Consider the following 26082-nt stretch of genomic DNA (forward strand, 5'->3'; position numbering starts at 1 on the left):
ACACACAGACAAATGCACCCATTAGTGTAAGAGTGGATGGGTTTTAGGTATAGGCTTTAAACTAATACACTCATTCAAGGCTGGAGGCTTGTCTGGATTCAAGCGCACTATTCGTTCTTGCTCCCTCTTCTCTGTGAAATTCTTAAAATCACCCCCCCCCCCGTTACATTCTAAGACTTCCAACACAAAGAACTTAAAATCCTGACCAATTCCAAGGTCTGTTGCATGTACTGCGAGAGCACTTTTCATTCTATTCTAACATCATTAGCATGTTCTAAAAACCTTTCCCTCAAAATCATATTTGTGTTCCCTACATAAAATCTGAAACACGTCTCACAAAAAGCAAAATAAACCAGGTTATTAGTAGCACAATCCGCATACAATAGCAGTAGCTAGGATAAGTGTCTTATAAGTAAGCACTAATAAACTAAAGCACTACACCCTCTTATACTCCCTTTAAGTACTTGAACTCCCTATTGGTCCTTTTTGATCAAGTCAAAAAGTAATTCCTTATACTATTCTGGCATGTCCAAAAGTCAGTTTCAGGTTTACTCTCCAGTCCAGCTGGTGAATATGGGAATCTTGAGGTAATGTTACAACTGCCTTATGCACACAGACCACCCTCTCCTCTTCCCAACAAGCTCAAATATATGTGAGAGATGCAACTATATAGCCAAACTGGAGGCTGAGCTCTCTCAACATAGTACTGGCATGGTCAGTCTGGAGGAGAAGGTAGTCACACACGCCACAAATCCAGTCTCGCATAGACCTATCGCAACAGCAAACCAAACACATAAACACACAAAAACATACTCGGAGGCGCTAAATAAAAATCTGCCCAAGCAACAGAGACCTCCAGAGCAGACATCCAAGCAACTGCTACCCCACAACAATACCTACGTATCACATAGTTCGCAAAGTCAGTGTGCCACACAGTCGCAGCCCTTAAGGCTAAACAACACACCTAATACACTTGTAATAGGTGACTCTGTTGTCAGACACACTGACGTCCCTCTCACCAGGCTGAACAAGGAGAAGGTTACTGTAAGCTGCCTGTCAGGTGCCAGGATCCGCCACATAACACAAGCACTCAGGTCACTCCAAAGCAAGTACAAATACGACTCCATCATTGTCCATGCTGGTGTGAATGACCTGAGATGTACCTCCCTGGATTACATGAAAAGAGACATAGAGGAGCTCTCTGATCATGTGGCCCAGGTCGGTATGACCCTGACCAGAGGCTACACTATCCCATTTGTTGCACCGCCAAGTGCTACAAGACGCCTCCCGGATGTCCCACCTGCTCACAGGGAGGCCACAGCTCTAGAGGTTTCAAAGCTGCTTCACAAATGAGCCATCGAACTGGTCCCCCTCGACCAATCCGGATTAGGCGTTTACTCCAGGTTCCTTTTAGTGCCAAAAAAGACAGGGGACCTCAGGCCCATTTTAGACCTGTCAACCTTGAACCTGTCTGTTGCCAAACAAAAGTTCCGGATGGTCACCCTACACTCCATTCTACCTTATCTCCAAGAGTGCGACTGGATGTGCTCGTTAGACTTCCAGGATGCTTACTATCATATCAAGATCCACAGAAGCTCCAGGGGGTTTCTTTGCTTCCAGCTGGGAGCCAGTCACTTCCAGTTCAGAGCTCTACCCTTTGGTCTCACCACAGCCCCCAGGGTGTTTACCAAGGTAATGGCAGTAGTAGCAGCTCACCTGAGGCTTCAGGGAATTCAGGTATTTCCTTACCTGGATGACTGGCTCTTCGCTGCATCCACCAAGAGTCTTCTTTGTCTGGCCCGAGACTACTTTCTTCTCTTGGCAGATCGGCTGGGGATTGCAGTCAATGTTCAGAAATCCCTTTTGCAACCAGTACAAGTTTTAGATTTTATCGGGGCACGGCTAGACACTTTGCAACTAAGTCTTCTTAACGCCAGACAGGATCTTAAACCTCAGGTTCCACAACGCTCCAATCGTGGACCTCAAATTTTCAAAGGTGAGCGATGTTCTCCGTGCCCTGGGCTCCATGGCTGCTGCGATCTCTATTCTCCCCTGTGCACACCTTCACATGTGGGTCCTTCAATGGACTCTAGCTGTCCAATGGTCTTAGCTAGACCTGCCCATGGATTTTCCGATCAGGATCAATCACACCAGCAGGACGTCTCTCCTTTGGTGGCTCCATTCACCGGATGTTGCAGCAGGACGCCTTTTCGTGTCATCTCCAGCCCAAGCCACAATGACCACGGATGCCTCCTAACTCGGGTGGGGTGGACATTGTTCGGGAAGGACGGTCCAAGGCACGTGGTCCCAGATAGAGACCAAAATGCGCATAAATGTTCTGGAGATGAGGGCATACTTTTAGCGTTGAAAGCCTTCCACACTGTCCTTCCTCCGGGTACGATTGCAGTTCAGTCAGACAACATGTTGGTTGTCTGGTATATCAACAAGCAGGGGGGAACCAGATCTTATCCTCTCTGTCGCGAGGCCATGAAAGTGTGGAAGTGGGCGATTTCCACCGGTCGGTTTCTGATCACAAAGCACATCCCGGGATGCTCCAACATTTTAGCGGACAGATTGAGTCGGGCTATTCTGATGCTGTACGAGTGGTCTCTGAAACAGTCAGTAGCAGAGGAGATATTCCTTGCATGAGGACAGCCTTGCTGCGATCTCTTCGCATCTCCTTCCAATGCGAAGTGCAGCAAGTTCTTCGCTCCGATTCCCTCACCAGGGGATGCCCCCAGAGACACTCTAGTCCATGTTTGGTCCCCCGGGTTACTGTATGCTTACCCACCATTACCACTCATTCCGAAGTTTCTTCAGAAAGCTTGCCGACTGGGGTGCAAAGTGGTCCTCATTGCCCCATTCTGGCCTCGTCAAGTTTGGTTCCCCTTCCTTTGGTCTCATCTTCTAGTTCCTCCGTGGATTCTGGATCCCTGCTCGGATCATATCTCTCATCCTTTGGGTGCCTACCCTCCCAATTTGGATAGTCTCAAGCTGACAACTTGGCTGCTCCAGTTCCCTTGATTGCCAGGACTCCCGATCTTTCATCCCGTTAAATCTATACTAGTGGCTTCTCTTAAAGATTCCGCTAGGAAAGTTTTTCGCAGTAAATGGAGACATTTCTCTATGTGGGCCTCTCAGAGAAGCCTGGATCCTTTTACAGCCCCTATTCCAACGGTGTTGGATTTCTTGACTAGTATTTTTCAGCAAGGAGCTAGTTCCTCCATGGTGAAAGTATAGCTGGCAGCCATTTCTAATTTTCATGTCGGTGAAACTAAGATCGCCCTAGCCTCTTCTAGGCTGTGTAAAGCCTTTCTAAAAGGCAATTTTCTTTTGCGTCCTCCCATCAAAGATTCGGTTCCTCCTTGGAACCTCACTTTGGTTCTTCAGTCATTAGTAACTCCTTCTTTTGAACTTGCTGCATCAGTAGATTTAAAGTTTTTATCATGGAAGATGATTATTACGTCAGCTAGGAGGGTCTCTGAGCTTCAGGCTTCGTCTGCCGTGCCTCCTTATTTGGTCTTCCATAAGGACAGGGTCTCTCTCCGTACAAATCCTTCTTTTCTACCCAAAGTGGCATCTCAATCAAACATAAACCAAACAATTAATCTACCTGTTTTCTTTCCAAATTTTCAGAACAAAGGTGAATATAAACTTCACTTGTTAGATGTTCATAGACAACTTCATTTCTACCTTCATAGAACACAACCCTTCCATAAGTCCGATCAATTATTTGTCTCATTTTCTAAACCTCATTTGGGAAAGGCCATTTCTAAGGTTTCTTTAGCCAGATGGATCACTGTTTGCATTTTACATATTTACAAAGCCAAGGGTTTATCTCCTGGTCTGATTAAAACTCACTCTACCAGGTCCATGGCGACTTCCACTGCCTTTTGGTCTAAGGTTCCTTTGGATGACATTTGTGCAGCAGCAACTTGGGCAAATTCACATACTTTCATCTCTCATTACAAGTTAGATCTGATTTCCAGAGGGAGAGCATCCTTTGGCTCTGCGGTGCTCAGGAATATCCTTCCATGAGGGCCTCCCAGGATTTTATGAGTAGCTGGGGGCTCTGTCCCACAGGTTGCAGATAAAATGAAGTTAACTACTTCAGATAAAGAAGCTATGTACTCACCATAACATTCCATCTGAGTAGTTATACTTCATTTTTCTGCAGCCTTCCCACCCTCTGTCCCCTTGACCTTTTCATGCGGATACTACAAAATGAACTGGCACCTCACCTAAGTGTCATGTTTAATCATGCCCTCACCTCAGGCTTCATGCCCACTGAGTGGCGCACAACTACAGTTATCCCACTCCACAAGGGGGGATCCACCTTGGATCCCAGAAACTACCGTCCCATCAGTCTGACGAGCCTTATCTGCAAGGCCATGGAACGTATTGGCATGTAACTTATAAACAAAGACATTGGCAACCTTAAAACACTGGACCCCACCCAGTTTGGGTACGTGAAGGGCCGATCTTGTCTCCTGAACCTGATTGACTTCTTCAAATCAGTTTTCAGAGCCGTGGACGAGGGCAAGGCAGTCCACGCAACCTATCTGGACCTCGCCAAGGCCTTTGACACCATCCCCCACTCTGGAATCATAGATAAACTTACTAAGCTGAGCATTAATCCCTTCATCACTCGATGAGTTGCCAACTGGCTTACTGACAGAACCCACACTGTAAAAGTAGCTGACTCCAAATCCAGCTCCAGACAAGTGACAAGTGGAGTACCTCAGGATTCAGTCCTGGGACCTCTCTTGTTTGGCATCTACTTCTCTGAAGTACAGGCCAAAAATAAGGGACTCTGGCTAAAAAAGTTTTCATATAACTGCAAACTGGGAGCCATTATTGCATCCCCAAATGATCTGGATACTCTACAAAAGGGCCTTACAGAAACAGATGCTTGGTGCCAGAGCCATGGGTTCAAGCTCAATGCCAAGAAATGTATAGCTATCCCCTTTGGGAAAAAACATGTACCTGTGAATTACCACATAGGTGGCAGTACACTAAACACTGAAAGTATGATAAAAGACTTAGGGACACAGGTGGACAGTGGTCTCACTTTCAATAACCACATCGCCACTACAGTCAGGAAATCCTTCTATGTGGCACACTTCATCATTAAGGGCTTTTCATCCAGAAAAAAAGAGGTCATTGTCTCACTGTACTCATCCCTCATTAGACCCATTATAGAGTACAATGCCCCATTTGGTATGTACCTCTCAAGACATCTGCAACAACTGGAAAGGCCGCAGAAATACCTCACTAAAAAAATCACAGGCCTAAAGCAGATGCCCTATGCTGACCGCCTTAAAAAACTCCAGCTATACTCTGTCGCATATCGTCTACTCTAAGGCTATCTCTGCTTAACATACAAGGCCATGTCAAACGCAGAGCTGTTGGACATGCTACACTTAAAGAAATCCCAATCCCTCAGAGCCACACGCTCCAGGGATCTAAACCTTGTCATCACAATAAACAAAACATGCTGGAGGGATAGGTTCCTGACTCAGAGACTCCCCAGACTCTGGAATAGGCTGCCCATACCTGTCGAGCAGAACGCCTCTTTGGCCCTGTTCAAAAGGAACCTTGATGATTGGATGGGAGAAAGGAAATTCACCCAGGGGATCACGTCAGTCGCCATGCTAGACAGGGGTCTAGGGAAGTAAATAGTGTGGGAAGAAATAGCCAGGGAATTGTTATGGCTAGGCTTGTATAGGCCCTAGGGCCAATAGCCTAGTACCAACCTATGAACCTATGTGGATAAACATGTTAGGTTTATTTAGTTGAGTTGCTAAAGTGTATAGTTGCAGCAAACACGATATGAGGGAAGATAAGAGATGGTGGTGTATTATGGGTTGAGGAGGAGCTCGGAGCAGATGCTCGAAAATAAGTTGCCAGCTCGGATCCGATATGGATCCGAATACCCACAGGTTGCAGAAAAATGAAGTATAACTACTCAGATGAAACGTTATGGTAAGTACATAACTTCTTTTTTGAGGGAAAGGGTTTTAGAACATGTTAATGATGTTAGAATAGAATGAAAAGTGCTCTAGCAGTACATGCAACAGACCTTGGAATTGGTCAGGATTTTTAGTTCTTAGTGTTGGAAGTCTTAGAATGTAACGGGGGGGGGGTTAAGAATTTCACAGAGAAGAGGAAGCAAGAATGGATAGTGCACTTGAATCCAGACAAGCCTCCAGGCTTGAATGAGTGTATTAGTTTAAAGCCTGTACTTAAAACCCGTCCACTCTTACACTAATGGATGTATTTGTCTTTGTGTTTATAAATAGGTTGTGAAATGTTATGATGAAATATGCACTTTTTTATATTTTTTATACATTTTAAATAAACACTTTGTCAAAGTTTAAAGTTGGGCATGTTTTATTTAAGTTATGATTTTAAATTGATTAACTGGTAAGTGAGTTGTATATAATTGGATTCAGATGTGTGTTATTAGGTCTGAAGAAGCAGCCTGTTGACTGAAAGCGCTCACCTCCTTGTTTATTTTATTTGATTTGATTTGTGATATTAAAGTTTGTGTGCCCTCAGCCTTGGAATTCACTTTGGATTTTTTATACATTTTGTTGGAAGTGCTGTTCCTTTGGAGCATTCATTGTTGGTCTGCTGGACTTTTGGTTTTTGCATGACACGTGCCAATCATTACTAGTCTTACTCCAAGTTTAATTATTAGAGAGAAGTCTGAATTTTCATTTGCTGGGATTATCAAAAGAATCACTAACAATCATCCACTACAGAAGGCTTCATCACAAATTAATTTATATGATGAGTGTGTCTTCTGGAGTAAATATTTTTCACCCTGCTGCTTTTCCAAAGGCTTCTATATGTGGATTTTCCTGTAAAGTAGGCAATTATATAGTTTTACTTTATTGTATTTCTGGTAGGCTTACTTATTGTTATGGGGGGTGGTCAAACAAGGTAAATTTAGGGATTAGATACACTGATATATCAGGGGAGATGCATATCCCCTACTACATACCCTCCATTTATTATGACCATTAGTGAATGCAAGAATTTTTTTCCAAGATCATAGTGAGCAATTTCAAATTGACTGCTGACAGATCTGTTGATGTGGTAAGTCCTCACATATCATTTATATTTAAATCTGTGATCAAAGGATAATAAGATTACACTATGAACCTCTGTTGTCTTTGAAGTTACTATGCCTTTCAGTTTAATTGGAGATAAACCACTGATAGTTGTGGCTTTTTAAAAGGAGCTAGGTACTGAATGAATGTAGAATATGGTTCGGTTTACCTGTCTTTCATTACATGTATGTGTTTTAAGAGTAAAAAAAACCCCATAATTTCAACATTGTAATGTTTTTATAACATAGAGTATAGAGTTTGGATATCCTACATTTTGAGTTTTCATGATGATCTCTTTTTTTAACAGGAGGTTTTATGTTTGATGATGTTTCTGATGACGAGGATGATATGCAACAGGTATGTTTTCATTATTCTGCATATGTATAGATGAGCACCACCACAATGACAACCCATATTGTCAGTGTATAAAAATAAATTTCATTAACGTACAATTTTGCTACAATTGGTGGATGAAAGCTTCTAGGAGTTAGTACTCCATGGGTGAAAAAATCTTCACATCATTTTATAGTTGTCAGACATACTGCATCAGACTACAGTCTCCAGTGTCAGCATAAAAATGCATGCTCCTTTTCTTCTTCTTTTTTTTGCACTTGATTTACTCAGTGATAAATAGTTGAGTGTGGAATTTTTAAAATCCAAAGGGCTGTTTCTGTAGCATTTCAACCACATTTTTCATTTCCCTAAAATTCTTTTATGAGTGGGATAAATGGTGACACACATAGAAGTGTTTGGAAGAGGACTAATAGCTTTCATGCATCGTTTTCTTGATTGCTAACTACTGCAGGATTTTGTAACATTTTCTGTACTGGTTCTTGCCAAAAGTTGTACGTTATATTCAGCATCTCTGGCACTGGAATCTTTGACTTGGAGGTTTTTAGCAGTATATACCAGAGTTTTAGTCACAGTTATACTTATCTAAAAGTTGTACTTTTTCCCAAACTAGTTTTTTTCTTTGATTACATGTACGCAAAAATAGTTGGAAAAGAGAGTTAACTGCATGGATTTTTGTGTTTGTTTTCATTCGTTTCCTTTGTTGATTCTTCATCATCAAAATTGTTTTCATCAAAGGTCAGTGTTATCCCTTCAGGTTAACAACAGCTTTCAGTCATCATTAGTAGTGCCTCATTTGCTTTGACTTTAAACATGACTTTCATGCTTGAGGTTTTGATATATTTTCAGACAGGCTTTTTGACACTGGAAATGAAGTGTGTCAAAGAACAACTACTCTTGCAGAACCCTTAAGTTGGAGAATTGTCAGGTAGGCTGTGGTACTTTAGCAGAGGGTAAGCCCAGGTTATCAGGTTTGTGTGTCAAGTAAGGAAAAAACACAATTATGAACATTAAAAGAATAATAATAAGAATAAAGAAAGGCAGAGAAATGAGGAAGTAAATGTAAGTTTGAAAAGACAGACCACTCAAGGTTCAAGGCTGTTGATCAAAAGACCTAGTACTAAACACATTCCACCCCCTCGTAGTCTAACATTTGTTTCATAAATGTCTGCCTTGTTGTCAAACAAAACTTAGAAATTCTCTTGCTTCCCCTCCATGTAGTGGTGCAACAGCCATTGGCCAGGGAAGTATATGCCCCCTGTGTTTGAATGGTACTGTGATTCTTCTTTCAGGTCTCTGTGACCTCCTGCTGATGTAATAGTAAGGGTTAACTCATGATAGTCTGATATGTCAGAGTTATATGTTCATCCTGTGCCACTATAGGCATCAGTTTACACAGTTGCTGCTACACAGGCTTTTAAATTGGTGTGTGCTGTGTATTCAGCCACATTGCATGTGCTAGCATCAGTCACTGGCAGAGAACATTTAAGAGACTTATTACTAGTCCCACTGAAGTTATAACCGTAATTCTAACACATTTGTAGAATGTGTGCTGGTCTGAGTTCTGATGACTGACACACTTTCATAAACTTTAAAATGGACATGTATTTGGTTTTATGCCCATCCCATGACTGGAAAGATTGGCTAGATTAGTTCTGTAGATTAACTTCTATCTCATTTTTACCTTTTCCACCTTATAGGATCATAGATTAGTACTAGGCTAACTGCCCTTATGGGCCATTTGAAGGCTAGCCAATTACCACATGTAAGAATTAAACCCTGCAGCTTGTGTCTGTAAGGTAAAGACCTTAAGCATTATGCCAACCTCGCAACCTGCATCATTCCGGAAGAATTGGTGTACTCTTTGGTAACACTGTATTAAAATGGTATTTGAAACATTATGGTGAATTAAGCAGTGTCACTTCCTCCTTTTCTTCTTGGCATAGTTGCCTTCCCACTTCTGTTAAGAATTCAGCAGCCCTTCCTGTGCAAAACAGCTGTTCTTTGCCTGAACTTTACATTGTGTCCTGCACTACTTCTGGTCCCCTTTCTGTTATTGACAGTGTCGTTGTTTGGCGAGGGCAATTTCCTTACAGCCTAATCAATAATGTATGAAACAAGTTATAGCCCAGGTTGGGTTTGACATAAAAGGTCTTCACATCATAGTCATAAGGTAAAGGGTTTGATTCTAACCTTGGGTTATTGGCTAGGCTAAAAATAGACCTTCAGTTAGTCCAGTATTAACCTATGACCTTAATATGATCAAATATAATTGACTTAAAAAATTGGCCTAGATTCTGGTGTAATTGTAAGAGGGTACGATGTATATCAGCCTCATAAGTTTGGTAAAACCTGGTCTCTACCCCCTTTGTACCTTTTTTAGACAAATTCAGTCAAAAACTTTCAGCATAATTAAACAGAATCAGAACATTAAGGTATTGCTGGTCAATGTTAGGAACCTTTGCCAAAAAAAAGTCCACAACCTACAAGTACTAGTTACCCTGGAAAATGTAAATATATGCATAAGTCCAGTGAAAGTGGTCCATCAGTGAATGGCTTCAATACCTAGCACTCATACAGGCCCACCACATTAGAAGTAGGCACTAGAGGAGGAGGTGTTTCTCTAGTCTTAAAAAATTTTCACCTCCAGACTTGTTAGACAAGAGAACGACTTGGAACTCTTCCATGTCCAACTCACTGTAAACAAAACTCTTATCACATCATACCAACTAGAGGACCACCTCTCTGTCTCCCATTGCCTATACCTCCTACCAAACCAGTATGGATTCCGTATGTATTAAGACAAACACTATCCTCCTAGGAGACTTAAGCTATCCCACCTTCAACTCTGGGACATATATATCCTCAAGCATGTACTCTCAGAGATTTTTGGTCTTTATAAATAGAAATTCCCTTTATCAGTTTACTAACATCCCAACCAGGGGAGATAAAAATGCTGGACTTAATATGTACAGATATGGGACAGCTGTGTTACTTGCATATTGTAACTTTATGCCTTGTCAAATTGGACCGCAAGTCAGTCACAGTCTCTTTAACACTGAAGCCAGAAGCATCCTGCAGCATCTCTTTGTTCAAAGACTATACAGTGGTTAATCTACTGAAATTAAGTGATGATGACTATTCAAAAACCCCTTCCACCTCAGTGATCCCACTACTTATGCAAAATCCTTCCCTGCTAAGTTGTGTTCACATCTAAATAATTGCATAGGTGTATCAGTCTCCATCAGAAATAAATGCAATGCAAAATTCAAAGATAAACCTTTGGTGGAACCCTAATATGAACAGGCTCTATAACAAAAGAAAAAAAAAAATCATTGCTCTCAAAAATAAATCCAACTCTCGTGAAGCCAAAATTGCTCTTGCAAAACGAAACAAGGAACTGCAAATCCTAATCAACCAAACCAGCAAAAAGTAACCACAAATCTTCTTTAACCATGCTAGAAATCTCAGAAATGGTGCCCAGCTTTATGCATGATACCATGTGCTCAGACCAAGAGGACCTTGGCAGTCCACTACTGGTGGACAGCTTCACCTTCCTCTCCCCTGAGGTATTCACAGATCACATACCGCATCTATTAACACCCCCCATCAAATGTCCCAAGATTGAGTTCTCAAGGCACTGTCAAGGGCCAAGAACACTGTTGTGCCAGATAGACAACATAGGGGGTTGCCTGTTTGGTAGCCTGAAAATGAATTGTCAGACCCCCCCTGCAGAAGCTGTTCAATGTTAACATTGAAACGGGCTTTGTGCCAGATGAATGGAGGATAGCAACAGTAATTATCTTTCACAAAGGTGGGACTACAGCAGACCCAGGTAATTACAGACCCATAAGCCTGACCAGTTTCAATTTGCAAGGAAATATGTTATAAAACTAATAATGATACAATTGACCTACAGACTGTCAACCCAGCCTAGTTTGGATTCATCAAGGGCAGGCCCTTCCTCCTTAACCTAGCTGATTTCTTTGAAAATGTTACTGAGGCAATGGACAATGGTATATCAGTGCACACTGCCTATCTGGGCCATACAAAGGTGTTTTGCATCATCCCACACTCTGGCATTATAGATAAACTCTTTAGCTCAATGTTAATCCATGTGTAACTCGCTGGATAGAAAATTCACACACAAATGGAACACAGGAAGTAAGAATGAGTGGTTCTACCACCACAAAAAAAAAAAAGGATGTCACTAGTGGAGTTCCCCTGGGTTCAGTCCTGGGGCCACTTCTATTTGAGATTTACACGTTACAAGAGAGCCTGTTCCAAGCAAACAGTGCCAAATTATGGTTGGAGGTTAAATGCCAAGAACTGTATAACTGGCGTGATTCCCTTTGTAACTACCACATGACCCCCCACCCCCACTGGAAACTGGTCCCATACTTAGTTCACTGTTAACATAGGTTCCCAGATATCTACCCTGTGAGCACAACATATCCACTAATGTAAGGTAGTCCCTTTTCATTGCACTACTTATATTGAAGTGGTTGGCATCCAGATCGAGGGATATAGTTGTTCCACTGTACTCTGCAGGCTGATCATTTTGGTATAATGATCCTTTCAGTATGTACGTGTCCACATGCTTGTCACAGCGGGAATGACCATAACACTTCCTCACTAAAAAAAAATCAAGGGTTTAAATCATATAAACTATGCAAGACCATCCCAAAGCCTTGTCTGTCTTCTGAGTATCATAGAGACTAGTGAGAGACAACCACTGCTTTGTGCAGAGATCCTCAGCAGTTCCTGTTCTTTTATGCCTGTTGTACATTCAAAAGGCCAATAGTATCAGAGGCACCTACTGAAGGGGACCTCAGTCTCCTTTGCAAGATTAGTAGAACATGCTGGAGGGAGATGTATGTATCTCGGAAAATACCACTTTTTCTGGAGCCAGCTTCCCCTCCACATAAAACAGAGTACATTTCTTACTTTATCCAAATACAACTTTAATAAATGGATTGGTAACCACAATTCACACCTGAGTTAACTCCAGTGGCTCTCATGGACAGGGGAAACATGCATGGAACCAACATGTACTTGTGCGGTCCATCTTTAGAGATTCATATTGAAAATATAAGGACTGATAAATACCATGGGAATGCAGGGCTAGGCTTCTTAAGATTCTCACAGATCAATAGTCTAGTAAGTGTCTGTGAACATATTAAGGGATAAAGTTATTCATGTTATTAAGCAGGCCATGAAAAATGTGTGGCCCCTTTATTGCCTTATGTTGTAAGTTTACCAAAGAACTCTTTTGGTAGGCTCCGCTATGGCTGCTGCTGTTTGTGTGGCATCCTTTAAGAATGTTTCTTGTCAGGGCACATTCTAGATTGCATCATGGAGTGCTCAACACATTTACTAAACATCACGAGCTGAAAGCCCAGTGTAGAGATAGGACAGGTTTTGACATGGCTGTGCAACAGGGGATCTTGTAGCGGTCTCCTCCCTGTGTTTCTTTACTGAGTATGAATTTTCACAGATGTTACAATTTACTGGTATAGTCACTTTTTTCAAAGTAAGATGTTACAGCTGTATTAGTGTACTTCAAAAGAGAGAGACAGAGGGATTAGTGTAGCAGTAGAGAGATCCCTACCCCGCAGCATCCTGTTACTGATCATCTTGTTCATGTTATTTATTGCAGAAAATGTAGTCTTATTCTTTGCACATAATTCGCATATATGTTCATTGTAATATTCACTACTGTAGTCCTTACTTCTAGTATTCCTGACCACAGGTAGCTCAACTGGGCAGCCTGATTTCTAGAGCTTTCTCTTCTCATATGGGTTTGGCTGAGGGCCTCCCTCCTAGATGCAGGGTTGTCAGTTGTCCAAGGGATGTGACAGATGATGCCATCTTCAGATATTTCTTGATGTGCAGTATTCTACAATCCTTTAAGTCCTTCAGTTGTGCTGCTCCCAGAAGTCAGATAAGTACTGCAGAGGGGATTTTTCTTAACTGCTTATTGGTTATTGTTGCTGTAGCTAATGTCAGATTCTCATACCATATTTGGAGCTGAAGTATTTGCAAAAGTTAACAATTGCATTGTGTGTGGCAGACAGATTCCCCACACATACTTCCAGTCTGAGCATGTTCACTTTGGCCCAGGGTATGACATGAATTCCTGTCTGCACTATGCCATTTTTACTTCCAAGGCAACCCAGAAAAGGTGACAGTCTCTCCAGACGTTTGCAGTCAAAAAAAGGGCATGTGCCTAGCTGTATGTTTTTGTGGCTTTGACCAAGGCCTCCAGGAACCTCTTGCTGTAAAAGAAACACTCCAGCAAGTGACATAGGAAGACACATCTGGAGACTATTGATGCATACCAAAAGTTGACTTTAATCTCCAAGTCCAGTGACTCTAAGCACACAGTGGCACTTTCATAGCTTTTTCTCTAAAAATTGAATTCAGCCAAGGCCTCTGTGTCCACTTTGCAGGACCTCATGTCTTTGGAATCTCACCTGTTACTGGACTGACATCTCTGCTACACCTCTGGAGACTGAAAGCTCGTTGGGTTCAGAGTCTTGTAGTTCCATCATTAAAGAGGAAGGCAAAATTCCTAGAGTATTTGTCAATGAGGAGGTTCCTAGAGACTGGATTAAGGTCTTGGACCAGTAACGAGTTTTGTGCCTCAGGGCTCTGTCATGGGACCCCTCCTGTTTGGCATATACTTCTCAGAAGTACAGGCAAGCACGGAAGGGCTGTGGCTGACTAAGTTTGCGGACGACTGTAAACTGGGTGCTATAATAGAGCTTCCGGCCAACATGGAGATCCTCCAGAAGGGCCTAAATGAGACTGATGGATGGTGTCAAAGCCATGGTCTCAAGCTAAATGCAAAACAATGTGTAGTAATCCCCTTTGGAAAAAACAGAGTACCCGTAAACTACAACATAGGAAGTAATCCCCTGAAATCTGAAGAAGAAGTAAGGGATCTAGGGACCCAAGTAGATAGTCCGCTTTCCTTTGATAACCATGTTGCCAAAGTGGTTAGAAAATCCTTCTATGTGACCCATCTGATCACGAAAGGGTTCGCATCAAGATCTAAGGATGTAATGGTGCCCCTCTACTCTTCCCTCATCAGACCCATTATTGAGTACAATGCACCAATTGGAATGTACCTGGCTAGACATCTCCAGCAGTTGGAGAGACTACAGAGGTACCTAACCAAGAGGATTACTGGCCTCAAACAGTTGCCCTATGCTGCACGATTGAAAAAGCTAAGACTGTTCTCTGTTGCATACCGCTTTCTCAGAGGCGATCTCTGTCTAACGTACAGAGCCATGTCCAACCCAGAATTGTTGAACATGCTCCATCTTAGCAAAACCAAATCTACTCGAGCTACACACTCTAGGGATATAAACCTCAACACAACAATGAATAGAACATGCTGGAGGGATAGTTTCCCTTCGCAGAGACTTCCCTTACTATGGAACAGGGTCCCGAGCTGCATAAGACAGAGCCCCTCACTATCACTCTTCAAGAGGAACCTTGATGAGTGGATGGGTAACAGAATGTTCACACCGGGGATCACACCAACAGCACTACTAGATAGGGCCAAGGGTACTAGCTGCTAGTACAAGGGTCTAGGGAACTACTAAAGGGGCGGTGAATATCGCACAACGTGGCTGGGCTAATGTATGCCTTCGAGCAGATAGCCCAGTACCAACCTATGAACCTATGGTCTCCTGCCCAGAACCTGAAGCAATGAGACATATAAGGCACAGAAGACTAAACAGGTGCCAACCAGCTTACCTCATGCAAGATCGGGGTAGTGCCTCATCTCATTCTGCTTCCCAGGTTTCTACTGACCAAATTGTTCAACTGGCTGAGGTTTTCATGTCCTTTGTGAAGTCCAAAAGGCCAGAACTAGAAATAACCAGAGGAGTTTGGAGTCCTTTTTAAAAAGGAAAGGTGGAGCCTGAACCCGAGGATTCTGGTTCTCATGATTCATAATAGATAAACTGGCTAATTTTGGCTAGTTCATCTCTGCTGAGGAGGATGAGTCAGTCCTCAAGAACACCCCATATTCTGTTCATGGCTGGAGAATTTTTCCTTGGGGATGCTCTTCGTAGAGGGAAGTGGTCTAGTGGGAGACTATGGAATGCTCAGAGGCCCAGCTGTAATACAGAGCTTTCATGGTCCTTATGCGCCTACAGCACTAGGTGTTTCTACAGAGGTGGATGTCCTGAAGGAGAGTGTATTTACAGATGTATCTAAGGAGCCAGACTGCCTCCCTCCCTTCTTCTTGGGAAAGCTTGACCACTTCTGTAACGACCAATAATTCCAACAAGTTCATTTTATAACAATCCATTGGCTGATCCAGCTGTAGTGTCCCTGGATTCCAGTAAAAAATCAGCTGTGACCCCATCCAGGATGTTCTTCGTGTTTCACTGTTGCAGTCATTACATTTGGGTTATCTGCTTGCAGTAGCCCCCATTCGGCCTGATTAGAAAAGTCGTGGGTCCTACTTTCATTGCTGTCTCTTCTTCCATGACGTCAGGTCGTCAGGGGTATAAAACATGCAGCCGACATCATTACATCAATCTTTCTCGCCTTGGGATGCCCGAAGCAGAAGCAGTTTGCAAGTGGCGGTCAGCCGACTCCTGAAATTTTTGTTTTCGAGTTTCAGAACCGAAGTCTTCAACTAAAAGCTAAGTACCCCGTTGAGGAAACTTTTTCTTGCTCTAAATCAATGTCAGTAAAAGTAAATAATTGCATTACTTGTGGAAAGCAAATACCTCAACGATTTTCATTCGTACTGTATTCCTTGCCTAGGCCCTGACCATTGGTGCCTTATTTAAACCACGAACTATCCGTCGTCGGTAAATTTGCGCTTCTAAATTTTTTTGGTGCTCGGCTCAATTATCGTGCTATGTCTTCAGTAAGCCATCCAACTACCGACATTCCAAAAAAACGCAAAGATAAAGACGGAGACAGGCCACCCAGTTAGCTGGTTCTCAGTGAAGCACTTTCACAGCCCCTGATACCCACTACTACAGATTTGCAGACCTTTACTGAGACCCATTCGGAGTCTGGTATGCCGCGAGATGCTTCTTTGACTATGGAACCTGCGGATGTTTCTACCTTGGTTGGGTCCGGAGCTGCTGTGCAGGCACCAGCTTCTGAGGGTGTATTCAGGCCTACTGACTTGCATATTAAACTGGCGCCATCTTCTTCTTCAAGGTGTAAAACTAGAACCATGCCTAGAAAACTGACTCCCAGACCGCATGGTCAGGCATCTATGCCTAATGAACAAATGATAAGAATGACTGAAGACCTTATTACTTTAATCAGTGGAAGCCAACCTTCCCCCTCTGAGAGACCTAGGACTGAGTTTGCTTATGATACTTCTGACCAGGATTCTGAAATTTCTGTTTCCTCTGATGGCCAGGATTTACCCTTATCTACCTATGAGGATCCTGATGCGGAGGACTCTATTCCTTCTGCTCCCCCCCCAGAGGATTTATCTTTTGGTGAAACCTTGCATACTCTCAGGGAGCTTTTTCATTGGGAAAGTCAGGATTTCTCTGATTCTAAAACGAGGCTTAGGGATTTCTTACTCCTGCCCCAGCACAGGCTTTTAGCTATACCTCCTGTACTGGACATTGTTGATGATGCCTTTTCGGAATCTAGCATGGCCCCTGACACTCTACCTCCTGCTTCCAGAAAACCTGGTAGATATTACAGGGTTCCTGACTCTCGCAAGTTCCTTTTCAAAAATCCTACTGCAGATCCTGAAACTATTTCACAGGGACCCAAGGGCATTAAAGCTACTACTGCCAAAAATCCTACCCCCTCTAATAGAGACTCCAGGGCGCTGGAAAGATGGGGTAAGAAGGTATACACTTCTGCAACTTTGGCCATTAGGGCTTTAAATTGCCAGTTTCATTTGTTAAAAGTATCAGCTACACATTATTGGATTGCTTAAACAGAAAATGATGTTGATTCCTGATTGTGCTGAAAATAAGGGTTTACAGGGTTTTATGCATTCTACTAAACAAGTTGGTAAACATACATTGCAATGTGGTTTTGATTCACTAGAGGCATCTTGCAGGGCTGCGGTAACTGGGTCTGTACTTAGAAGTCATGCTTGGTTTAAGGAGCAATCCTTGCCAGATCATGTTAAAGCGAAATTACTGGATGCTCCCTTAAATCAGGACCACCTGTTTGGCAACAAGGCAGAAGTTGTTCATAAAAAGATGGAGGAAAAAGCTAAATCTATGCAAACTGTTAAAGATTTTTTACAAGTACAACCTCCAAGATTTAGTAGGCATTGGTCTTCTAAGAATTGGTCCTTTCCTGCCTCTTCCAGACCTTCTCAGTCCAAACCCAGATCCAGCGGAGCACCCAAGCTTCAGTTCCAGGAGATGCACAGGACTAAGTAGTGGGGGGCCTCCACTTCCAAATTTGGGAGTAATAAAACTCCCTCATGGTAAAACTGTCTCAATGACTTATTTTTAAAACTTCCAAGCACTTCTCAACTGACTTTCCCTTTGGGGGGAAAGATTGCACTTCATGCAAAAGAACTGGGGACTCATTACCCAGGACAAATTTGTTTTAAATATAGTATCCCAAGGATACAGATTTCACTTCCACACATCACCAACTCCAAGCGGTTGGCCGAATCTGCCTCCACAGCAGTGGGCAGAGACCCAAAAGCAAGTACTCTCTCCCTTAAGCATAGGGGCTGTTTAATTGGTACCAGAAGAGAAAAAGGGACAAGGTTTCTACTCAAGATTTTTCCTGGTACCCAGAAAAGACAATTCATGGCGTCCTATCCTGGACCTGCCTACCTTTTTGGTGATTCCAAAATTCAAGATACTGACTCTTCACCAGTTGCTTCCTATGCTAAGCAAAGATGCCTGGTTGGCAACACTAAATTTAAAGGAAGCATACCTGCACATCCCAATCAGGGAATCTTGCCGAAGATACCTACGCTTCAAAGCAGGCTACACGCACTATCAGTTCTCTGCACTGCCCTTTGGCTTATCTACTGCACCCAGGATATTCACAAAGCACCTAGCTCCAGTCATTGCACTTTGCAGGCAAAGAAATATTCAAATATGCCAAGACCTGGACGATTGTCTAATTCAGGCAGAAAACCAGGACATACTTTTGAATCATCTGGCTTTTGTACATAGGGTTCTAACTTGTCTGGGGTGCACCATAAACGAAATCACACCTGGTACCCTGTCAACAAATTATATTCCTGGGAGCAAGCTTGAATACAACTTCCCAGGTGGCTTTCCTCATGGCAGAGAAACAAATTCACTTGATAACCTACTTCAAACAAGTGGTCACAAAAACCCTGCTGTCTGCAAAGCAAATACTACAAGCCTTAGGGTTCATGGCCTCCTGCATTCTTCTAAATCCATATGCAAGACTGCATATGAGGAAACTACAATGGTATCTAAAAAGCCTATGGTGTCAACATTCTCAGGATCTAGAAGCAATGAATTCCCATCATTCATTGTCTTGTCTGTGCCTAGAGTTCCTTTGGTGGGCAGAGGCCTGCCACCAAAACAAGGGACTACCATTCACACTACCCCCTGCCGCCCAAGCCCTAACAACAGACTCATCAGACTATGCATGGGGGGGGCGCACTTGGCAGGGAAGTGCATTCAGGGCAAAAGGAACCCAATTCAAATGCACCTTCACATCAATCATGAAGAAATGGTAGCTGTACAGAATGCTCTGACAGCCTTCAAGGACCACATTCTTCCAGGACAATTAATGGTAAAGACAGACAACACCACTGTTATGTGGTACATAAACAAGCAGGGGGGTACACATTTTTACCCCCTCTGCAGACTAGCCATGGCATTGTGGAACACAGCCTTGAGCTACCAAATACATTTACAAGCTCAATTCCTGCCAGAAAAACTAAATACACTGGTAGATGGACTAAGCAGAACCCTCATGGATCCACACAAGTGGAAACTGGAACAAAGGATTTTCATCATGTTGACAAGCAAATTGGGGAGCCCAAATATAGACCTGTTTATATCCCCCCAGAACTATCAGTTGGAAACATTTTGTGCAAGGACTCCCCACAGACAAGCTTGGAAAGTGGATGCTCTTTCCTTCAGTTTATGCCTTTCCTCCTCTGCCTCTGCTCTCCAAAGTACTACTAAAGATCAAACAAGACAAACCAAGGATAATTTTGATTGCACCAGCCTGGCCACGCCAACACTGGTACCCCCTCCTGCTTAGTGTCACTGTGGCCCCATGGCACCTGCCTCAGACTCCTACCCTGCTGTCTCAACAGGATAACCAGATTCTGCACCCTCAGCTTCAAACACTGATCCTAGCAGCCTGGCTAATTACCTAAGCTCTCCTTTACCATCCTTCAGTAAACCAGTGATGGATGTCATTTTAGAGGCAAGGAGGTCTAGTACTAGAAAATCTTGTGCTGAAAAATGGAAAAGATTCTGTGCCTGGAACCAGTCTCAAGGGATGAGCACAGCAGTGCCCAATTTATGTCAGATTTTGCAATACTTAACTGAGATGCTTCACAATGGCCTGTCTTTTTCCTCAATAAAAATTCACGCCTCAGCCATTTCAGCTCATTATAACACAGAACCTCCCCTTTTCTCTCTTCCACTGCTCAAGCAGTTTCTCAGAGGGGCCAAAATTTTAAGACCACCCAGGAGAGCTCCAACTCCAGCCTGGGACCTTAACTTTGTATTGGAGAAACTCGCCCTTCCTCCTTTCAAGCCAGCTGCTACTGCAGATTTAAAATCCTTTCTTGGAAAACAGCTTACCTTTTAGCCATCACTTCAGCTAGAAGAGTATCTGAATTTACAGACCCTTATGGCAGTGGAGGCTTTCATCATCTTTATGCAGATAGGGTGTCCCTCAGGACCAATCCCTATTTCATGCCAAAGGTGGTATCCAGTGTGGCGTTTAATCAGTCCATTCATTTGCCTACTTTCTTTCCTAATCCACAGAACAAAGGGGAACGGATACTGCACTCCTTAGATGTGGACAGACAACTTAGATTCTACTTGGACAGGTCTAAACCTCAAAGGAAATCTGCAGGGACAGAGGGGAAGGCTATTTCAAAGTGAGCCATCTCCAAATGGATAGGCCATTGCATTCATTTCTGCTATAAGCACCATGGAAAACCTATCCCACAGGGGATCAGATCTCACTCAACCAGGGTTGCATCTACCTCTACAGCCTTTGTCAGAGACGTACCTACCAGGGACATCTAGAAGCTGCTACCCGGAGTTCTGTACATACTTTCACCAAGCATTACCATTTGCCAATTTTCTCTAAATCCGGAGGTGGCTTTGCCACTGCAGTTTTGCAGGGCCTTATAGCTGGTCCTAATGCTATCTAAATTCCTTCTCCCATCCTTAGCTTTGGGATTCTACCCAAATGTAATGACTGCAACAGTGAAACACAAAGAACATAGTACAGTTGTGTACACTTACCATAAATGTAGATGTTCAAGTGTATTCTGGCTATACGTCTTCTCTCCTTTTCAATGCTTAAAACCTTTATGGTGTATTTGCTTTTCTGTTTGAGGTATAACCTTGTATATTTATAGATTTAATCGCTTCCCATTAGGGGGGCACCTGAGATCTGGGGCAAGAAAAACTGATGTAATGACGTCGGCTGCATGTTTTATACCCCTGACGACCTGATGTCACAGAAGAAGAGACAGCAACCGACGTAGGACCCAAGACTTTGTTAATCAGGCCGACTGTGGGATACTGCAAGCAGATAACCCAAATGTAATGCCTGCAACAGTGAATACACTTGAACATCTACATTTATGGTAAGTGTACACAACTGTATCATCTCTATTCCCAGTTTTGGAGAGAGTAGAATACTCAGTAGTTTTAGGAGTGGACTTCGGTATGCAGCAGGATTGAATTTATGCAGTGTCTCTCCCCTGTCCAAAAGAATAAAATGAAAAAATAAAAAAAGGTGATTTACCAAATTGTAACAGTATCAATAGCACAGAGAGAGAAAATTCCAGGAATGAGCTTGTATACCTTCAAAGAACACCATTAAGAGTAAAGAACCAGGTATGGCAAAAAAAGGAAAAGAGCATGGCACAGAAGCAAGACCAGAAGTGGCAGCTGCTGCAACACATGAGCCAAGCAAATTGGAGCAAAACATGGATCAAACGTTTGCAGAGCTTACAAAAATAAGAGATTATTTGGAAGACTATCTTAAGACAAATAAGTACCTTGATGTCATGTAAAAAGCATTTTGTGTATACTTGGACAATAGCTCTTTAAATAAGCAAGCTGGCACCAGAAATAAGGTGACGGAATGGAAGGCAAAACAAGAAGTTACCTTAGCGAAGCTCACAGATATAGAGGAATGAGATTGGCATTAACTTGTGTATTATTGGAGTACCAGAGAAAATGGAAGAGAGAGTGTTATGTTGTGCATTTATGCAAACACAGTTAAGTTATTGGGCTGGTATGCCACAAGATGAGATGTGTATTGAATGGGCGCATAGAGTGTATGCTTCCCTGCAGTAAGAGCAACATTTTTGTACCCATTAATAAAGTTACAAACTTTTGCCCACAAAGAAACTTGTCAAACTTATGGCAGAAAGGGATGGCAGTAGGGGTAACCAGAGGATTTGTAGAGAATAACTACTTTCTCTGAGCACTAATCAAGATTAGCACTTTTGCATCACTATTTAGAAAGTGTAGAGGCTAAGGATTAAAATATAAACTGCAGTATGCAGCAATTTTTAAAGTATTGTTTACACTTGGCCAAAAGGCATGCGTGGACACATGCCAAAGAGGAGTTGCACTTCTATCATAATTGGTTACAAGGAGGAGGACATGGTCGGTAGGATGACACTATACCCTCGTGTAGCAAAAATCCAATTATGGCCAATCCCTTCACTTTGTTTCAGAGCTGAAAGGATAAGTAGAGAATCCATAAGCTTGGATTGGAATAAATCCAAAAAGAATTTGTATGGAGAAAGTAAATTGCAGCTGAATCCCTCGATGAGGAGCTAGACAACATGAGAATAAAAGGAAAAGTCATTGTCTTGCAATAATTATCAACACCAACACCTAAGGAAGGGACTGCTTTATGAATAACAAGAGTGACTCATCTTTTTGCAGTGAAAAATTGGTTGTTTTGATGTAAACTCTGAACCACTGCATAAACATTCAAATCTGCTGACATTTCTAACCTAATTTTAAGTCTGATACAGAAGTAAAAAAAATATTTGAATTATTCAGGGAGGTTGAGGGATTAGATGAAACAACTGAAGACTTGAGTACTGCAGCGATTCAGGCATAATGCACAGTAGCATCATTTGCCATTTTATTGAATTAGGTCCAGCTGTAACTTGGATGGAAGTTCTTTAACATTGACTGTAAATAGTTATGGGGACAGCAGGGATTTTTTATGCCTCTGTGTTTAATAGTTTTCAAAAATGTTTAAATTTGTAGATATTTTTCTTGTTTAAAACTTTTTCTTGTTAAATGAAAGATACTGTTAATACAAGCACTGCATTTCAAGCAAGATTTACAAAACGAAGCAACAAAGCATCTGGAAATTAATAGTAGATAGGAGTGGATGTTCATGGATCCCTGGCAGTGCTATGGGGAAAGCCAAAAGTGTAAGGATAGCAGATGACTAGCATAGGAAAAATTAAACATTAAAAATATTAAGTTGGAATGAAAATGGGATGGTAGTCCAGGAATAAACAGAACATGGTCCTAAAGTATATAAGGCAATCTACCTCAAATGTTGAGACCCACCCATCAAAATTGGACCACCAACTCTTGGCTAAAAAAGGCTTTAAGGAGAGGTCCTACTCACAAATCAAAGGGGAAAAGGGCGGAGGGACTGTTACCTACTGTTGCAGGTACTCTTTATGATGGTAGAAGATGAATTGGCAGATACATTTGAGAGAGATATTGCTGTGAGAGGGAGCTACAAATTTAGGAGAACTGAAAAAATACAGCGGGAGATAATGGCATGATTGGAATATTATAGATGTTATTCGTGTTTCATTGTTGCAGTCATCACACTTGGGTTATCTGTCTGCAGGTAGCCCTCAGTCAGCCCGAATACCAGAGTCTTGGGATTTCTGCATCGGATGCTGTCGCTTCTTCCATGACGTCAGATTGTCAGGGGTTTAAAACATGCAGCTGACACCATTGCCTCAGCTTTTCTTGCCGAGCGGAGCCAGAAGTGGAAGCAGTTCACAAGTGCCGGTCGGCCGCTACCTGAAATTTTCGTTATTCGAGTTTCAGACATGAAGTCTTCTAAAGCTAAGTACCCAGTTGGGGATCCTTTTTCCTCCTCTAACCGATGTCAGAAAAAAATTAATAATTGTCTTGCCTGTGGAAAGCAAATACCTCTCAGAGATTTTCATTCTTACTGCGTCACCTGTTTAGGCCCAAACCACGATGTTCCTCTCAATCGGTTTTGTGCCCTGTTCAACGCCTGAACTATTTGTCGTAGGGCGATCTTTGTCGCTAATGGCTTCGATAAGCCATCCAACTACTGATCTTCCAAAAAAACGTAAGTATAAAGACAGAGACAGACCACATAGGTCCAAAACTGCCAACGACGCTTCCATTAAGCTAGTCGCCAGTCCACCGGTACTCAGTGAGATGCTTTTGCAGCCCCTGATACCCGCTTCTACAGATTCACTGGCCTCTACTGAGACCCATTCGGAGTCCGGTATGCCACGAGATGCTTCTTCGACTATGGAACCTGCGGATGTCTCTACTTTGGATGGGTCCAGAGCTGGTGTGCATGCACCGGCTACTGAGGGTGTATGTAGACCATCTGATGTTCGTATTAAACCGACTACTCCATTTCAGACAAACTACCTAATTTCTCAGGCCAGAGTTTGCACTACGCCTAGGAAGCCGATGACCAAAGCGCATTCTCAAGCTCCCATGTCACAGAAACAAATGCTTAGAATGGCTGAAGTCCTTATTACTTTAATTATTACTTTAATTAGGGGGAAGCCTGCCTTCCCCCGCTAAAAGACAGATCATCAGTCCAATAACTCTGACCCCTCAGATTACCAGGGCATACCTTTATATACCTATGAGGATTCTGATGCAGAGGATTCCATTTCCTCTGCCTCCCCACCAGAGGATTTGTTTTTGTGAAACCCTACATACCCTAAGAGAGTATTTCCGCTGGGAGTGCCAGGACTACCCACAGTCCAAAAAGAGACTGGGGGAATTTTTAAACTTCAAACTGCTGAAAATGAAAAACTGCTAATCCACACCAAAGAATCCTGAGTAGACCTGTATCACACACCAGCGGAGTCCAACTAGATCCACAAAAGCAGTATTTATTAAGCTCAAAAATGTTAGAACACTTTTCGTTAATCCACAATAGTTTGACTTCATCAGATACACACTTCCTTAAAAGCAAGAGTTTAAATAACCAGCTTGTCACACCACACATGGTCTACAACCAAAGGTTGTTGGATGTGGCAGTTAACACTCATAAAAGGAACCCTTCCCTTTAAAGCACAAAAGCTAATTTTGTAACACCAAACAGAATATCCAGTTTCATAGAAATGTGTCAATGTATGAATATGAATGCATACAAGTGAAAGATTCACTGAATGCAACACAGTGCAGTTCAAAAATACAGAAATAAACAATGCATATTTAAAATACCAATAAAATACTTAAAAACATGCAGCTCCTCACTGAGTACCAGCGGACTAGCGACTGGCTTAACGGAAGTGTCGTTGGCAGTTTTGGACCTATGCGGTCTGTCTCTGTCTTTATCCTTACGTTTTTTCGGAAGATTGTTAGTCGGATGGCTTAACGAAACCATTTCTGAGTACGGAGATTGAGAATGAAAGTATTTAGCTACAAAAATAGCCTGATGACGAATAGTTCGGGTGTTGAACAAGGCACAAAACCGACAACGAGGGACGTCTTGGTCTGGGCCTAAACAGGTAATGCGGTAAGAATGACCATCTCTATGAGGTATTTGCTTTACGCAGGCAAGACAATTGTAATTTTTTCTGACATCAGTTAGAAGAAAAAAGGATCCCCAATGGGTTACTTATCTTTTTGAAGACTTCAGGTCTGAAATTCGAAAACGAAAGTTTCAGGAGTCTGCCGACCGGCACTTGCAAACTGCTTCTGCTTCGGGCACCGCACGGCAAGAAAGACTGATGTAATGGCATCAGCTGCATGTTTTATACCCCTGATGACCTGACGTCATGGAAGAAGTGACAGCATCAGATGCAGAAATCCGAAGACTCTGGTATTCAGGCCGGCATTTACCTGCAGGCAGATGACCCAAATGTGATGACTGCAACAGTGAAACATGAAGAACATCTGATAGTGCATAGAGCCTGCCCTGAAACGTACATATTTCCTGCAAGATTCCCTTATGGGGATATGCAGATAAGCTTCTTTTAAGTCTAGAGTGACCAGCCAGGAGTCCTTGGCTAGCATAGGAAGCAGCTGTTGGAGAGTAAGCATTTTGAATTTTGGAACCACCAGGAAGGTGTTGAGAATTGACAGATCCAGGATAGGGCGCCAAGAGTTTTCTTTTCTGGGCACCAGAAACAGTCTGGCGTAGAAACCTTGTTGCCTTTGCTCTGTTGGAACAGGTT

The 26082-nt window shown here is 42.6% G+C and overlaps 1 protein-coding gene across 4 annotated transcripts in view; it reads left to right on the forward strand.

Moving 5' to 3' along the window:
• UBL7 (ubiquitin like 7) overlaps nt 1-26082 on the forward strand; it is a 934199-nt gene that overhangs the window by 574485 nt on the left and 333632 nt on the right. For all 4 annotated transcript variants that reach the window (XM_044077768.1, XM_044077769.1, XM_044077767.1 and 1 more), the window contains one exon: nt 7426-7475. In XM_044077768.1, coding sequence (XP_043933703.1) covers nt 7426-7475 — 50 coding nt within the window. The remainder of the gene's footprint in view (nt 1-7425; nt 7476-26082) is intronic.

Source organism: Protopterus annectens, chromosome 7.part0, assembly GCF_019279795.1.
Source record: "Protopterus annectens isolate FY-2018-M chromosome 7.part0, PAN1.0, whole genome shotgun sequence".
Classification (NCBI taxonomy): Eukaryota; Metazoa; Chordata; order Ceratodontiformes; family Protopteridae; genus Protopterus; species Protopterus annectens.